We start from the raw sequence: 18,701 nt of genomic DNA, 5'->3' as shown, positions 1-18,701 counted from the left end.
GTTTGTTTGGAGCTTTGTTACATGGACTAACAAACGATTAGGCTGAGACCCGCAAATTCATTGCCACTAGTATCCTACAGGCCAGAGGACACAATTTTATAAATCCAATAAGAACTAACAACCTCAACACTCTCCACCCTCCTTCCCCCCACACCCCACCTCTCCCAACCCCACTCCCAACCCAGGGAGGTGGGAGGGTTTGGGTTTTTATTACAATGTTTGACAAGCATGTGAGAAATTGTCTTAAGATACAAAGCATATAAAAAAGGGCCTAAGAGGGTTTGTGGCAGGGGGTCAGATGGATTCTATTCTGGCCTTGCCACTGACTAACTTGGGCAAGTCTTGTGGGTCTATGTTTTCCAAAGTGAGGAATGATTCTGGGTGACCAGTTGGAAACAGCTTGAAGAGTCTCCACCCTCAGAAAATCGGGCCCCTTTAAAATATCTCAAGTAGGACACCCGAAACCACTCATCGCTTTTGAAAATTTAGACTGTAACCTCACTCTGCCTCAGTTTCCAGCTACAAAATAGGGATATCAATAGCTAGCATATATCAAATGGATTTCAAGTTGATTAATGTTTTAAAGTGCTTTGAAATTCTCAGATGAAAGACACTATAGAAAACCATAGTATTTTAGGTTACATTACCGTATACATTTTAATCATTAATTAATGATAAGTTTTAAAGCATTACTGTAAATCTACTAGACAAGAGTCATATACTATTAAAATAAATATGCAGCCACAGTCATCTTATAGGACAGTTCCACTATCTGAGACGTCTGTGTTACTGAAGTGCCTTGTTGCTTCCATATTACGATTTCTCCTGTGTCCTAATGTATTTAAATAAACTTTGATTTTCCTTTTAAGGTTGAGGCATGACTGAATTACACGTAGTACTGCTGGAACAGCTTGTTAATTATATATTAAGGGTCAGGAGGAATTGATATACACAGAAAGATTAAAGGTGAATTATAAAGCAAAGGAGGAAAAAAATGTTCTTCTTAATGAGCCTTTCTGACAGCCTCAAAGATATTTTGAAGTTTCTGCTTCATATTTACATTGGTTTTGATTCCCTCTTTTACTAGAAGAATTTTCTAAATTGTTTGGAGGACATGAATTGGTGATATTGCTAGACGCTGAAACGTGAGATGTGGCTGTCCTAACCCCCGGCTCCCAAACTACATTGTCTAATTTTACATATATAATGGGTGGAGAGAGGGATAATTTCACCAAAATATGATCATGGTTTTTTGACTTAAGGGCAAGACAACCTTTTTTCAACATTGTAGGTGAAATTCACCCATTGACAAAAGAGGCCATCAAATCCCCTATAGTGCATTGCAGTAGGCAGAGCAGCAAGATGGAGGATTCCATGCTGACTCCATGTATACTGGAATAGAAGGAAGTATTGAGATGGGCACTGCATCTGTGCTTACATCCACTGGCCAAAACCAATGGAAGGTGGATGCAGAAGAATGGCTCTCCACCCCATCTCTCCCATTCCAGCCCAAGATCTGGAATAGTGGAGCTGACCTGTAAGTTGTGGGGGTATAGTCCATCCTTTTGACCCTCTTATTGTTCTGCACATTTTATTTGGGCTTTGTGTAGGGAGAGGAGGTGTAAATTTCACCTTGTGTGAATAAAAGACTGAGCTTAATAAAGGAAAAGTGGGGAAATAAATGTCCAGCATACAGTAGTTCAATTTATTTAGACTGAAACAGACTCATGTGCTTGTATTTAATGCAGAAGAGGCCAGAGAGGTCAAACCAGAAATTGGTATTGGCAAATGTATCAAGAAAAATACATAATGAAATACTGGAGTCGTAATGTTTAAGGTTCATAATAGTAACCAAGGGACCCAGTCTTTCAAGGTGCTGAGAGTTGATCAGTGATGTCAGTGGAAATTGACGATGGTCAGAGATTTGCAGAATCAGGCAAAAAATACTGTCGCAAAGTCATGCTGTATCACTAGTAGTGTATCTGAGTCTTGTCATTTAGAATTCTGAAGTCCATAATACTTTGAGTATGCATGATTCTGTGTTGACATGTGGATTTTATTTTGCTCATGTTTTTAGCATTGGAAAAACTATCCATCCATACTTTCATAAAACAGGATATCTTCTGGACAAGTACATACTTGTCATCAAACTTAAGTTTTATGCATTTACATCAGTGAAGTTATTCTGAATTTACAGTGGGACAAGAGAAAGCAGATTATGGTCCTTGTATAGTAAAATACTCCTAAATAAAAGTATAATAGTGTTTACCTGCTTCTGTTAAACAGGGGGCCTTACTGTCACTCCTTGACACCCCATGCAATCCAGAACAAACACGTCATTGATTGTGTCAGTTATTGTGGCTTCAGTGTTAGATATATATGTCAGTGACTCATTAGCAATCGAGGAAAATGTGCAGTCATTGGCTTGTGTTTTTACAGTCTTCTTGCCTACTAGACGAATGAATCTAAAGATTTTTCTGAGTGACTTTGACTGGTCTGTTTCAACACATGCTGAAGCAACAAAAAACAAACATAAATCATTTGGGTTATAAAATTTCAACAGTTTGCAGATTTCCAACCCCCCGGTGTTCTCAAAAGTTTATGTTGAGAATGCTCTGAACAAAAACGCTCCTTTGTTGGCTTCAAAAATGAGGGGGAAGGGAAGAGATAAACAAAAAAAATCCATATGTCATAATGAGTAAGTTCAAAAACCTGGGTTGATTCAGGCAACTGCATACTCTTTTATAGGAAGCAAGAAAATAAAAATGTCAAATATACTAAATTAGCTCAGAAACTTTTAGTTATTCAGAGAGTCAGTTGCTACTCGATTTGTATCTTTCCTGTGGTTATCAGCAGGAATTGTACTAGGTGTCCTTGATTCCCTGCTGCTAGCCCAGAGGAGTGCAATTTTCACCCAGTGCAACTGAGTCCAAAAAAGGGCCTGATTTCTGAGGAACGTTGGGCGTAGAGCTGAACAAATAGTTGACTTTTTTGGTGGCTGAACTGAAAAAAACCCCACAACATTTGTTCAGGTCAAACAAAACATGTAGAATATTGATTCAAATTGACATTTTCAAAATGGAATGTCGATTCAAAAAATGTCAAAAGGGCTCATTTAATTTTGACACTTCCAAAAAAATTTTAATCTGAAATTATTCACCAAATTTGATCTGAATTTGTGAATGTTTCTGAACCCCAAAAATGTGCTTTTCAGTGGATTTACTATTCACCAGAAAAGTGTTGCCTAGCTCTAGTCAGATGGTAGGTGGCTGCCTTCCGTCTCAGGGTTCCACCAGCGGAGGGTAGCTGTAATTTGTGGTGAAAGTCTAATAGAAGCTCTGTCAGTGGCTTCCTGGGAAATGTACTGGACTAGTGCATCCACCAAGTCATCCTACTATACCATCACCCCAAACAACAACATCCACATTGGGGACTGCACTGTCATCATTAAAGTATCTTGCAATGCCCCCTCCTTCATTAAACTGCTCTTTTTCTTTAAAAGACTGAATTTGAAATAGCTTTCCTTATGGAGATGTGATTTTGTTTCCTTTTTGACAGGACTCTTCTTGCAGCCTATCTTACTGCAGGCATTAGAATCCTCCATAAAGCCCCTGAAACTCTGCTGACTCATTGTGGCAGATTCAGCTTACTAACTCAACCAGGATATAAGGGATCCGATCTTTTGAGAGATGGTACCAAGGTGCTAGGACAGAGGCAGTTCTTGAGGGACACAGTAGGGACAAATAGGCTGAAGGAGGAAGCATTATTTCATTGTTTTTGCATAAGTTAAGCCCCAGGAACAGCATAAGTTTGGACACTAACTTCGTGTTCATGTGATCTGTTGAAAATATAGTGGGTACTCATTTCACATGTCCATTGTGCAGGAAAAACAGCTTTTTCGGGTAAGATTTCTCTTTAGTATTGGATTGCTGGTATGTAAAGAAAAAACAGAAAACAGTGCATTGAATTGGCAGATAAACACGAGAAAAGTAAATTAAGTCAAACACTGAGGGTGTACCAGTGTTCCACTAGCCTTTAATGCTATGAGTATGGTTCCAGTCTGCTTTGGTAAAAAACTGAAAGTTGTAGGTCTGTGTAACAGGTGGGTCCGGGGCTCAACCCTCTCCGGGGAGGAGGGGAGCCACACCGGCCCGCTTGTCTCTCGGGGGTTCTGTCCTGTCTCTTTAAGGCTAGGACAGGCCCAGGCCCCCTGGTGCAGGGGCTGGGCGACAAACAGTCTAAATAGGTCTCAGGCCTTTGGTAGCAGGCTGAGCCAGTAACAAACCGTACAGGGGCTCAGGCCTTGGGTAGCAGGCTGAGCCAGTAGCAAACAGTACAGGGGCTCAGGCCTCTTGTGGCAGGCTGAGCCAGTAGCAAACAGTACAGGGGCTCAGGCCTCTTGTGGCAGGCTGAGCCAGTAGCAAACAGTACAGGGGCTCAGGCCTCTTGTGGCAGGCTGAGCCAGTAGCAAGCAGTACAGGGGCTCAGGCCTTTTGTGGCAGGCTGAGCCAGTAGCAAGCAGTACAGGGGCTCAGGCCTCTTGTGGCAGGCTGAGCCAGTAGCAAGCAGTACAGGGGCTCAGGCCTTTTGCGGCAGGCTGAGCCAGTAGGTAGAGGGGGACGACTGCCACCCGTGAGTGGGGTGGCAGGGGGGGACACAGGCCCACCCACTCCACTGTGTCCCGGCCCGGGGCCCTAGGCAGCGGTCCTCACCGCTGCCGGTCAGTGGGGATCCTGACCGCAACACACTGACATGGGTTCAGTCTGGTCAGCAGCCTGACTGAGGTCAGCTGCCCCCGGGCCACTTCCACTATCCCCCTCTTGGCCTACCTGGTCCACAGCGTCTCGCCCCGGGAAGTCCCACTGCATGGGCTCGTCCCAACCCGGGCTGGGGGGTAGGTCTGGTAGGTCCTTAGGGAAGTCCAGCCAATCCTGCCCCGGGGGCTCCTCGGGGTAACAACATGGCAGCTGGGGCGTTCCCCCGGGCTCCTCGTCGTAGGTGGCGCGGGGGAGCTCCGGCTGGTCTTCCCAGGAGCGAGGTAGGGTGCTCTCCGTCCAGTCCAGGCAGTCGCTCGGGGCTCCAGTGGTTCCTCCGGTAGGAGCTCCCTCAGGCAGGTCTGCTCTCCCCGGTGGCTGAGAGCTGACTGAGCTGGGAGGCCCGGCTTTTATTCTTCCGGGTCGCCGCCTGACCCTCTGAGGGGCGGGCTCACCCTGCTGTAGCCCCGCCCCTTCCTGTGTCCGGGGCTCAACCCTCTCCGGGGAGGAGGGGAGCCACACCGGCCCGCTACAGTCTGACTTCTAGAAATGTGACCTGTGAGAGCTGAGGTTGCTCGGTACTTATGAAAAATCAGGTTCCAAGCATCTATGAGGAAGGGTTCCCCTAAAATTATCCAAGGCAGCAGATGGCCCTCTCCTGCAATCCTGAATGTTAATGTGGAATTTAACCTGCATAAGATTTGAAGGGTTAAGCTTAGTAGAGGTATATTTGCACCAAAGTATATTTCTCTCTGAAAGTCCTTATTTTTATCACCAAAATGTGTCTTGTTTAATTTCAGTATGAAATGTAGTTGTAGCCATGTCGGTCCCAAGATATTAGATAGAAAAGGTGGGTGAGATAATATCTTTTATTGGGCCAACTTCTGTCGGTGAGAGAGACAAGCTTTTGAGCCACACAAAGCTCTTCTTCAGGTCTGGGGAAAGTTACTCACAGCATCACAGCTGTGACTCTGTGTACCTTTCCCAGACCTGTTGAAGAGCTGTGTGTGGCTCAAAAGCTTGTCTCACCAACAGAAGTTGGTCCAATAAAAGATATTACCTCACCTTCGCCATCTGGTTTGTTTATCTGCCGCTCCGCAGTTCGCTTCCTGCAGCCCCTATTGGCCTGGAGCGGTGACCTGCAGCCACTGGGAGCCACCATCGGCTGAACCTGCAGACACAGCAGGTAAACAAACTGGCCCGGCCCGCCAGGGGCTTTCCCTGAACAAGCGGCAGACCGGCTTTGAGAGCCACTGTTTTAAAGGAATGTTACAACTTTGCGCATAAAATACAACTACGTTTCATAGATTTTTCCCAGGATAATAGGAAGAGAGAATATTAACAAAGCGGGACTCATGAAATACTCGCTGTCATCTTTAGAGCTTGAACAAAACACATTGTGTCTTTATGGTATACATCATCCTGATAGAGCTAGTATTTATGTGCATAGACTTCAGTATAATTGGGCAGAACTTGCAGGGATAAATTCCTGTGCCATGTTCAGCAGTTCCAGGTTCTAGGAACTTGGGTGAACCATTCCTTCCGTTTCTGCACCTCTTGAGTTTCTAAGTTTTAGGTTTGAATTAACCCAAGAACTAAAAGTGAAATTTAGCTGACTGACTTATCCATGGTTTTGACATGAAGCAGTTAATCAGTGTAGGAGTACACAGGCTCTCTCAAAAGCTTAGTAAATCTTAGTAAACCTGGAATGTGTTTTGAGTTTGTGAGAAAACATGAAATGATGTGCCTTACAGTTCTGGGCTATACTGTGCAGAATGTACAATAAATCAATGGTTATAAGAAATTGGGTCACACAAACCTATTGGTGTGAGGCTTATTACTATATGCCCCCTCATTAGCTTCACCTCTGGATAATCAGGAAGACAAAAAATGGTTCATAGCATACCTAAGAAGGAGGTATAGGGACCCAGAAAAAATATCAAATGGAATGTGTAGTACTCCAATGTGCCTAGGTGTCAGGGAGACTGTGGGGAGGGGCCCACAGTCAGTGTGATCACCAAGTGATACCCCAAATATCAGAGAGAGAGCCAAGCCTACACCTATCAAACTAAGACTGTAAGACCTCACCCTCAAAAAGAGGGGTGGACTTGAAGGAGGACTGAGGGCCAGTGATAGCCTTGGCATTCCCCTTGTTAGAATTCCCCCTGAGGGCTTATTTAGGAATGAATTTTTACTCTCTTTCCACAACCAATACTTTGTACCTATGGTATTTGCACCCTTTTCTTTTTCTTCTGGCCCTTTGAAAGGCTACTCCTTTATTATGAGATGTGTGCGTGAATGTTTAGAACCCACCAAGGCCGAGAGCCAAAAGGGCATAGTGTTTGGAGTGCCTACAGTGTTTGCCTCAAGCGCTGGGGCACACAACACAATAGCAAATATCTGGATGGTTTTAGTGTACCATGACACCCTCAGGGATACCATACTGGGAAAAGGGGGCGGGGTTACTGCTAAACTGCAGAATTAGAAGAAACAAGGAATTTAACAAATGAATATAAAAAAAAAATTAACCATGCTATGTATGTTTAACCTTCCTGCCAACAGAGATTTCTGATGATTATACAGTAGTTCTGTCACCACAAATTGAAGTTAAATATGTGTACCAGACTAAACTATAATGCAGGCTCAGAGGTTGTGAGTTTGATCAACTGCCAGTGTTTTATAAAGATGATCAGATTTACTAACTGATTTGATTTGCTGCCCACTTACTATTGTATTCAAAAATGTGAACACAAGATATAATTACTGCAGTAACCAACAACAGCATGTGCATTAGAGCCTATTGGTGTGTGTGCATCTAGTGCACTGTAAAACACCTATGAAATTAGTGTGACCATATGTCCCGTTTTGGCCAGGACAGTCCCTTTTTTAAGCCCAGTCCTGACCGCCCCAAATTTTTTTGGCAAAGGTGAGCATTTGTCCTGCTTTCTCTTGCCAACTGGCTCGGGCAAGCCCCACGCAATTGGAGGGGAGGGCTAGCCCCACATGGTATCCCGTTTTCCCTTTGGTCACCCTACATGAAATGCAACAATCACTGACGAATCCACACCTTGCTGTGTCTTAGGAATGAGAGTATATGGCTCACTGATTTTATATTTCTTTTACTTTAAAAAAAAACTTTAAAAATAATTGTGGGTCTATTTATGTAATGCATCCTTCAGCTCTAAAAATAGGTCCTTGCAAAGTCAAAGGATGGCAAATGCCTTTTCCCCTACACTTCTTATTTTTTTTCCTAACAAACTTCCCTCTTTTAAAAAAAAATAATAAACAAGCTCCTTGATATATTTGATCTCCTTGTATCTACTCCTACTTCCCAGAAACCCGGTTGCCCTACCACTTTGCTACCCTATAAACACATAACAGAGTGTACATATTTAAAAAATAATTACTGAACAAAACACTTCACTGCACATATGATTCTCCTCCTGGGAAGGAGATAACAGAGAAAAGAACAACATATGACAAGTGTCAGTCATGTTGCTTAATACACAACTTGGGGGTGGTTAGAATCTATGGTGATGGGGATGGTATAAGAACTTTTATGGAATAGACTTTTTGATCTAATTTTCTAGTTTAAAACTTAAATAAGGAATGTTGGGCCAGTCCCAATTTAGTTTTTCCAGTAGAAAGTGGCTGGTGGCCTCCAAACCACAGCTCAAAGGGCAGCTTAGCATTTTGTGGGGAAGGAAGTTTGAAACTGTCCTTTTTTCCCCTTCAGGCCCTCCTTCTATGGTCCCTCTGCACAATATTGCCAACCTGCAAGGTTCAAAAACCCATTAGTCAGGCCTCAAAAATCACAAGATTGGTTTATAAATCATGAGATTTCTGTAAATATAATACTTTTTCAGTTATTTTCATTTCTTTTCTGCTGTATGAGCCATTTGGATGCAGTTGGGTCACTTTTCTCCACATCCTTGATGCTAGCAACTTTTTAAAAAACAAATGAAAGCTGAGATTTTTCACCTAACCACTTGTCTCCAGGAGTTGGGGCTTCAGGAAAAACACTAAATATTGCAAGACTCATGATAAAATCGCAGGAGTTGCAACGCTACTGTATCTCTTTATTTCCAGCATTCCATTTGCCCCAGATATCTTTGCCCTATTGCTGTGAAAATAATACCTATGTAGCTGGCTATGTCTGCTGAGTATCCTTCTCTCACAGTACAGTTGTCTGAACTTCACTACAGAAGGCCACTCAAGAAGGCTTGAGTGCAGCCCTCTTCATTCAAGTTCTTTTAGGTGACGCCTAAAATTAATCTGCAAATTAACAGTCAGACAGTGTTTGACACTTAAGAAATTTGCTTTACGGATGAAAACAAGTTCTTCAGCAGCAGTATAAAAGGATAAGATCACTGGAATACGGCATGAGCCGTGTTACAGTCAGCTCTAATTTAAGCACAACTGTGAAATTCTCAGAAGGTGTAGGAATTTGTAGGAAACTCCTGCAAACTGGTCAAAGAGTAGCATTATTAGAAGCGAGAAGGCAGTTGCACACAATGTCCTTTTTGAGTGGACAGAGGGTGTCAATAGCCAATCAAACCAGAGCAGCTCTCCTACTCATTAATTCTCTCCCTCCTCCCTCCATTTCCTGTTCATTAACTACCCTCCCTCTTTCCTCCCCCATTTCCCTTCTCTGCTATAAGTATGTTACTCAGATTCAATCATTGTCTTGCAGGAGGATGGAGAACGGGTGTTGAAAGAAACAGGGTAGAATTGGGTCCTCACATAACCACACCACTCTCCCAACCTGCCTCTCTTGCTAAAACAAATCCTTACCTCTAATAAGCAATTTACACTTGCTCAGAAAAATAAACATGTCAGCTTAAGGAAGGTACTTTGCCCTCCAGTCAGGCTTTACCTCAACACTGTTTATTCTGTAAATAAGCCTTGTTTTCTCTGAAGGGGATATCTCACCTAATTATACCATACCCTAAATCCTTCAGACTGGAGCCAGCACCATGTTCCAACAGTTTCTTAGCAGAATCAGAGTCTCAAACGAGGTAGTGCTTCCCTTGACATTTACCTTCAGTTTCACATGATTCCAAAGAGTTCCCACCAAAAAATTGTCCTCCTCTATGCTCACCTGAGAGGGTACAGAGTGAGCCTTCTGGCAATGGAGTACTCTATGCTTATTGTATTTTGAACTTTCACTTTCAAAAATTATGATGGAGAAAGTAAAAAACCGGTTGCATCATTTAGGACAAATGGACCTGACTCTCAGTCTGACGGATTACAGTCAACACTTCAGGCATTTTTTCTACCTTTAGTTGTCCACTGTGCTTTCATTGTGTCAGCTCCCCTCTTTAATTGCTTTTTGCGGAAACATTGCACTGGACCACAAGTGAAGTGAAACGGGTTCTAAACATTCCCAACAGCTGCCTTTTGTTGCTGGTATGGAAACAGCTGTAAGGGTCATATAATCACACTTCTGTTAATAGTTAGCTATATACCATATGTGCCTACTTTTGGCAGCAGGGGACACACAGGCGGCTCCTGTGGAGATGTAAATGCTAACTGGGACCACTGTCATTCTGTGCCCCATTTGACAGACTAAGCACTTGTTCTATCCCATGAGAGTTGACTGAACAGATATTCATTGCTGCTTTTATTACAGCAAGGCATATGTATCATTCGTGTGCAAAAGAGATCGGTGTGCTTTTCCCTGGAGTGGAAGGAACGGTTTCTTGCTTTTGATATGTTTTTTTTTCAGTGCTGTACAATTTTACTAGGATGTCAATCAATTCAAAGCACCTTATGCTTAGAGTGTTCACATTTAAGTTTTATTTTCTTTCTTTTGGACTGATAAGCAGCTTCTTTTTTAAAATAAAAATTTCCCATTGTGAAATCAATCATACATTTTTCCCTCCAAAAGCAAGGTTCTAAAGCTGGAATGGGTGGGAGGTTACATATTAAAGAGTAGAGATGCAGCAGATTATCATCATACACCATAACACAAGACATATACACAAAGTAACTCAGATTTTTATAACTAGATTGTTCTGACATGCATGAACGTCATTACCAGTTTGCAGGGATAGTTATTAAAATTACAGTCTTTCACAGCTAGCTCACTGATTAAAGTCGGACCCAGGTTAGTGGTGAACAAACATTTTTACTATCATTTATTGTCTGGTAATGTAAAATGACTTGAGAGTCTTAAGAGTACTTTACAAAGGTAGATAAACTTTATGATCCCCATTTTACAGGTAGGAAAGTGGCACAAAGAAGGGAAATGATTTGGCCAAGGTCACACAGCAAATCAATTACTAAAACTCAGGTTTCCTGTCTCCCAGGCTATTCTAACCGTAATGCCCAGTTGACTTCAGCATGATATACACACTCATGTTTGTCTCTGACCTCTGGTCCATCTAAGACCACCAGCATTTTCACAGTACAGAGGAGTTCGCAGATTAAAAAGCAAACTACTTAACATACACTAAAATCGTATTACATTTTCATAAGGGCATGTGTGTTTTACCACAGCGGCAGTGTCATTTCCATTTATTGTCAAATACCATTTCATTTTATTATAATCTAGTTGGCTGAAAGAGCTATGTATCGCTGCCACATTATTGCATCTGTTTAAACTAGATATGGGAATCCTGAACAATTTGTAGAAAACTGGGATATAGACTGTCTCAGGGGCTCAAATCATAATATTAGTCTTGGTCTACACTTAAAAGTTATATTGGTTTAGCTACATGGTCAGGGGTGCGGGGAAAAAATCACTCCTGATCGACATAGCTATGCCGACCAAACCCCCAGTGCAGACGCAGTTATGTCAGTGGAAGAATGTGTCTCTTGCTAATGTCCTTCAGGGAGGTAGTGGTGCTACACCAACAGAACTTCTGTTGGCTGCATCTACGCTAGGGGGTTATCATGCTGAGTCACAGCAGATCTTCAACGGATAACAGTGGGAGGCTTATTCAAAGATCAAGGGAAGAATGTCTCCCTTATATAATAACTTAACATTTAGTTCGTGAAGTTAATATTGCATTCAACATCTCAGTGGGACAAAGGGATTCGGGGCACTTTTAGGACCGCTGCTATTTTTGTTGTTTGCCATTTGCACATATACTTGCCTGATCTGTGCACAGAATTGCAGTAATTGTGCACACGAATTATTTGGAAATCTGGCTGTTAAAGTGCCATTGTTATGCCTAAAAGTTCACACTTTACTAAGATGAATGGGACTGTTAACATCTCTTAAAGCTGTTGTTTCAGTCTGTCTGCAGACTCAGGAAGACAGCTCTGTGTTAGTTTTGCATCAGTGACACTCAGTTCATGTTTGGGATTTCACTGCAACCACAGGAGCTAAAACCACAACTGTTTCTCAATAAAAGTTTGCTTTCTGTGGGGGGGACCTTAATATGTTATGATGAGTGGTATGACAGGGTTCATCACTGTGGCGCCTCCTGCTGGCTGTCTTGGAGATTAGCTCCGCATATTAGTGCACCCTCTTCAGGTGGTGCCTTGCCGCCATCACTCCTGCTCTAGGACCCACATCTCTCCAAGGACCGTGGCATCCTCTTTAGCAACGCAGCCCTCTGGCCATGCCACACACACTGTGCTCTCCCCTTCGGGGGACCTGCAGTCTGCTGTTCAGCCACTTCCTTTAGTGGCAACTGCAGCAAATTGTCTGCCCACTTTTTCATGGCCACAGCATCCTCTTTGCCCTTGCCTCAGGGCCTCAGCCTGCAAACCCCAGCAGCCAGCTAGGAGCTATCTCTCGCTCCCCCAGTCCCTGCTCACAGCACCTCTCTGTCCAGGGTGCTGGCAGTTCTCTCAGCCCTCCAGAAACACAGTCCTTCCTCCCTGGGCTCCCAGCCCTGCAGCTCCCTTTTTATATGGGCCTGCTTGGCCCTGATTGGCTGTTCCCTTCAGCCCTTCTCTGATTGGTTGCCTCCTGTGCAGACTCCATAGGGCTTTATTAACCTCATAAAGCCCAGTTTGGGGCAGGCACCCCATCACAGTGGGCAGATGAACATGTTAAGGAGGCCAAATTCAGTATAAGATATTTGACATATATATATTTAACTCCTACATTGGTATGTTCTGAGTTACACATCGTTTACTGTGTGTTATTTGTGTCCTAGGTTCAGGTTCAGTGGTCGTATCCTTGGCCTTGCTCTCATTCATCAGTACCTTCTTGACGCTTTCTTCACAAGGCCATTCTATAAAGCACTACTGAGGCTGTAAGTATATGAATGCAATCAACAGAGATTTGGGCCTTGATCCTGCCATGATCTCTGCAGAAACAGACCCTTGTGGAGCTCATTGCAGGACTGGGACCTTAGTTCTCAAGTTCTTCCACTGTTTGTTTTTAGGGTAGATGGGAGGGAGATTTAATCATTTCCTTTTTCCCTCCAGACTGTGCCCTTCTTTAATATTAACAGTGTTGATTAAAGGGTTAAAAGGCATTGGAGTTAAGCACCCACTTTTGAAAATATTGGTCCACATTCCTAAATTTTAATATTAGGAAAATGCAGTCTGAACCATTTAAATGGGATATGGGTCACTGAACAGCATATTTAATTGGACAGTCCACAGAGAAACAATTCTTTTCTCTAAACAAAATGAGTTATCTTGCATGTCACTGGAAAAACCATAATTGCCCAAGCTCCATTGTTTGGATTTTTTTTCAGCCTAAGCATTTGTTAATTATGTTTAATCATAGAATTGGAAGGGACCTCAGGAGGTCATCTAGTCCAACCCCCGGCTCAAAGCAGGACCAATCCCCAGACAGATTTTTGCCCCAAATCCCTAAATGGCTCCCTCAAGCATTGAACTCACAACCCTGAATTTAGTAGACTAATGCTCAAACCACAATGTTAATATGTTAAAAGCATTACAGGTTTCTTGTGGGTTTTGCTCAGCTGTCTTACACAATGACAACCAGGAGATGCCCAGTAATGTATTACTTTTAATGCTCATTGAAATGTTTTGATATTTTAATGGCTGGTCTATTGCTCTTTAATCAATTTTATGCAATAAGAAAAGCCACATAAAATATACCAAAGATTCAGTTGAATGAACTGATATATATCGACAGACTCGGATTCAGAGGAATGTTTAGCTGAAATGGTTGGTTAAATCATGATTTGAGGACTTCAGTAATTCAACCAGAGGTTAGGGGTCTATTACAGGAGTAGTGGAGGAGGTTCTGTGGCTGCAATGTGAAGGAAGTCAGACTAGATTATCATGATGGTCCCTTCTGACCTTAAAGTCTGTGAGGATTAATCTGAATTTGCAGTGATGTCTCTTTTAATAAGCTTTTAAAATGCACGTCATTCTCTTTTACTGATATTTAATGTTCTGTAGTCCACGCACTTTGAGTTTGGTGTTGTAACAAAAGGTGTATGTATAAAGTCAAAAGGGCATCAGCTTTTGTCAGAGCTTTGTCACTGTACATGTTCTGAGCAGTAAACCATCATCCTGGTACACATAAGCTTATATCTTCCTCGTGGTTTCTCTGTCTTGCTGTACAATTAGGCCGTGTGATTTAAGTGACTTGGAGTACCTGGATGAGGAGTTTCATCAGAGCTTGCAGTGGATGAAGGATAACAACATCACTGATATCCTGGATCTCACTTTCACAGTGAATGAGGAGGTGTTTGGACAGGTGAGTATGGCTATGTGACAAACCATTGCAGAGTTAAAAAAACAGATTTGGAACTGACATAGTCAAACACAACAAACATCATTCTGTTTGAACAGATTCATAGTAAATTCCTTTAACTTTTTCAATGCCATTTTCATCTCTTGCCTTTTGTTTCTTATAAGCCATCTATTTCAATGCACACAGTTATTCTCAGAGTCTACCGTGTACAATACCAGCCCTGGCTTCCCTACAGGCCTTGTCAACCACACATTGATGAACAGAAGGAATTCTCTGAAGTGGAATATAGCGCCTCTTTCTAGGGTGTAATTCAGACAGATTTGTTATTCAGTGAATGTGGACAAAGGATGTAATTTACATGTTGATGTGACTGAAAGGATGGGGGCAGGGGCGGCTCCAGGCCCCAGCACGCCAAGCGCATGCTTGGGGCGGCACGCCGCGGGGGGCGCTCTGCCGGTCGCCGGGAGGGTGGCAGGCGGCTCCGGTGGACCTCCCGCAGGCGTGCCTGCGGAGGGTCCGCTGGTCCTACGGCTTCGGTGGAGCATCCGCAGGCACACCTGCGGGGGGTCCACTGGAACCGCGGGACCAGGGGACCCTCCGCAGGCACGTCTGTGGGAGGTCCACCGGAGCCGCGGGACCGGCGACCAGCAGAGCACCCCCCCGCGGCGTGCCGCCGTGCTTGGGGCGGCGAAATGGCTAGAGCCGCCTCTGGATGGGGGGAACAACTAATAGGTGGTGTATGGTATGGCAACCCTCATCACTACTTTGCCTTGCACTTTTCTATTAGTTGCTATTCCTCCTATCCTCACCTCCTTCTCCACACTGGGCATGTAAATTACCCTTAGTTATGCATCCCCAGTAATTATGCTTCTGCCACTTATACCTGATTGTTTGTTTTGTTTTTGTGTTTGTTTGTTTGTTTGTTTAACCAACTTAGGCATGAGGCCAAATTTAGCTTTGAGTTACACCAATATAAATTCAGAATAGCTCTGTTGATTTCAGTGGAGTTACTTTACATTTACACTTTTGTAAATGAGAGCATAATCTGTGTATTTTACACCACCACATATGACCCCACTGAATGTGGCCCAATGAGATAGTGGTGGGACATCAAAGAAGAGATGTAGGAAGAACAGTTGGAGATGGTAGACTGTACAAAAGGAGAGAGATGAGGATAGAGAGGCAGATTTGGCAATCATCAGGATGGAGACAGTAGGTAACTCTGTGAGCATGGATGAAGTTGCCTAGAAAAAAGCAAGAGAGGACAGAGCCCCAAGAGAAACCAATGGGGAGTTAGGGGCAGGATTAAGAGCCACCAAAGGAGATGCCGAAGGCTAGAGAAGTGTCGAAGCTGAAGGAAAGGAGAAAGTTCAGGATGAGGGTTTGACTGATAGCAGAGAGATCAAAGTAAAATATTTTCCCTGTGACTTTCCAGGGAAGTAGCAAGGGCATAAGCCAGGCTGGAGTAGCTCAAGAATAGAGTTGGAGCAGAGAAAGTCTGGCAGCAGGAGTAAACAGTAGGATCTTGAAAGCAGAAGAGTCTGCAGAAGGGTGTTTTCAAGGTTGAGGTTGAACTCTGGTGTGTCTGTAGACTAGTGGAAAGGAACTAGAGGATAGAGTCTAATGACAAGGTAAAGAGGGGGAGCGATGAAGGACAAGAGGCAAAAACGGAATCCAGGGGACAAGATAAGGGATTACAAGGATTGGGGCCTCTTCAGAAGAGATAGGATTGTTCTACACAGCACAACCCTCAACTGTTTTCTTGGCTTTGAGCAAAATTTTGCATGACATCCAAATGATGATGCAGTGGTTGCTCTGGCAGAAATGGCAATTTAAAACTAATGCATAAAGACGTAGACAGACAAACAAAGTTATGCAGATACACTGTACAGACAGATGAGTTACATGTATATTTATAGTAGTAGACAATGAAGGTAAGTGAAAATATCAATGGGAGTTGTGCTCAGTCATCTGAGAGCACCACCTGGCTCTCTACCTAGAATTACACTCTTTGCAAAGAGAAGATGAATATCATTAAGTGGAATTTTGTTGCATGCTACAAATGAGATGGGTTTTAAAAGAAAAGATCAAGATATCTGATAGTACTAAAACAGATGAACAGCTTAGGGCCAGATTCTGATACCATTACTGACGTTGACTAGTACCTTACTTCACAAGCAGACCCATTGACTTCGCTGGGATTACTGGTGGAGGAAGGTGACTTTCATTATGAATAAGAGCATCAGAATCTGGCCCTAATCTCCTTTTAGATTTTAAGGATTTGGGAGCAGGGACTGTCATTTTTGGAATGTTTGTACAGCACCAAGCACATTGAGGCCCCAATCAGGTTGGCCTCTAGGTGCTACCTCAATATAAATGTTACATGATAAATCCACGAGAAGACTCTCATTGACTTTAATGGGTTTTAGGATCAGGCCCAAAGCTGGTCATGGGAGGAAGCAAATGTTGAGGGCCTGATATTCAGTATTTAAGAATAACTTCTGTGTTAGCTAGATACCATTCACTAGCAGAGAGTCCCAAGAATTTGGCCAGCAAAATTGGAAGATTGAAAATTGTGGACTGGTTGCCAAAAAACCTGTGTTTAAAAGAATATGGTCAAACAACAAATATCTTGTGGACAAGAAAGTTTAGGAAATGGAAGAATGAAACCTGGAATTATGTATTACTCACAGATGAATCCAACTTTGAAGAGTTGTTGGATCATTTAAAGAGTGGGTGAACAATACTTTACCAAAGTGTACATGACAGTGGTAGCTCTATTAATATTTGGGAGCTGCATCTCAAAGGATGGATATGGCAAACAAAATCTAGAAGGGACATTTGGGTGCAGCCTGGGACTCAGCTCTACCCCACCAAGATTGCAGTCTTTCTTGCGCCTTGCACCGGCAGGGATTGTGTGTCACTTTCCCTGTGGCAGCACACGAATCCCTCTGCAGCTCTGCTGTCACAGCTCTGTTCACTCACTCTCAAGGGTTCTCTGCACATTCAGCAGCAGGGTGGCCTCCCCTGTGTCCAGGGGCTTGTCCACCTCGTTGCAGTTCAGCCCAGGGGTCTCTGCTCATCAGCTTAGATACATGGGGGACAAGGAAGGGAACCAGATAATGCAGAGGATCAGATAATGAGGATTCGGATAAACGGGAGTATACTATATAGAAATAATAAGAAGCTCAAGAAATCAATCATCAGGAAGGCTGCATGTTTCGGGAAATCCTGCAAGAGATTTGGGACAATGGGACTCAAGTACGTGCTTAAAGCTAGATGTGCATAACTGCTTTGCTGAACAGGGGCTTTCATGACTCTATCACAACTATGCACTATCTTCAGGGATGAAATTGAGCCCTGGGGCCAAAGTCTCAGCTGGTGTAAATGAGTGCAGCTCCATTGGAGTCCATGTACACCAGCTGAGGATCTATCCCATCGTGTCTAACTTTACCCTGGTTACCCTTACTTGCTCTTACTGCTTCTCATTAAAGCTTCAGCTTGGATGAATCATCAAGTGTTTCCATAATTCATGATGCTACTCTAAGTCCCTGTCAATGGGCAGAATAATGAAGATCATATTATATATGCTTTGTATGCAATCTCTTGGACTAATAAACATATAAATCATGTATGCAGCCCATTCATTATCTATAGTAGACATCACTGCTATGGCAGCAGAAAACTGAAAAGGGCATAAGGAGGTTCCATCACTTTCTAAATCATTTTTTTTAGGGCTTGTCTACTCAAACATATGGTTTGTGGCAAACTGGGGTGTGAATCTACTTGCACTAGCCTTCCGCAGACTGTCTATGTGAACCCTGCTGATGTACATTAACAGTTTGTTAATGTGTTTTCATGTAGTCCTATTTGAAATCAGGTGAGCAGCCGACATCATGATTTGTTGATTTAATGTACTCTCTCTATACACATGCACATAATACATCATTGGAAAGCTTATTCTGTCTGCTTTAAGATGACGTATGATGTGACACTGACAAGTGGTGCCATTATCATAGAAACAGGATAAACAATAATACCATCCACAATTAAAACTTTGAAATATTTGCATTAGTTTCTGTTAGATTAATGACTCTATGTATTATTGCAAAACATAAAATTGGATTTCTTTGTGACCTCAAAGCATCACGACAACTATCTAAAGGGTGAAACAAAATAGAATAATGAATTTGAACAAGTATAATTGAACTGTAATAGAGCTGGTGACATTTCTAGTCAACTTCATATTAATCTTGTTCACCATTATGGTCTCTATTGAGAGTGTGTGGTCTCCATTGCTTTGGCATGTA

General features: G+C 42.9%; 1 protein-coding gene across 5 annotated transcripts in view; it reads left to right on the top strand.

Annotated features, from left to right (window-relative positions):
• The window catches only part of HECW1 (HECT, C2 and WW domain containing E3 ubiquitin protein ligase 1), a 398,524-nt gene that overhangs the window by 358,645 nt on the left and 21,178 nt on the right, over positions 1–18,701 (top strand). For all 5 annotated transcript variants that reach the window (XM_045008223.1, XM_045008222.1, XM_045008225.1 and 2 more), the window contains 2 exons: positions 12,869–12,967; positions 14,265–14,394. In XM_045008223.1, the coding sequence (XP_044864158.1) occupies positions 12,869–12,967; positions 14,265–14,394 (229 nt within the window). The remainder of the gene's footprint in view (positions 1–12,868; positions 12,968–14,264; positions 14,395–18,701) is intronic.

Source organism: Mauremys mutica, chromosome 2 (genome assembly GCF_020497125.1).
Source record: "Mauremys mutica isolate MM-2020 ecotype Southern chromosome 2, ASM2049712v1, whole genome shotgun sequence".
Taxonomy (NCBI): domain Eukaryota; kingdom Metazoa; phylum Chordata; order Testudines; family Geoemydidae; genus Mauremys; species Mauremys mutica.
Note: the sequence above shows the minus strand (reverse complement) of the source record. Positions and strands in the feature narration are given on the sequence as shown.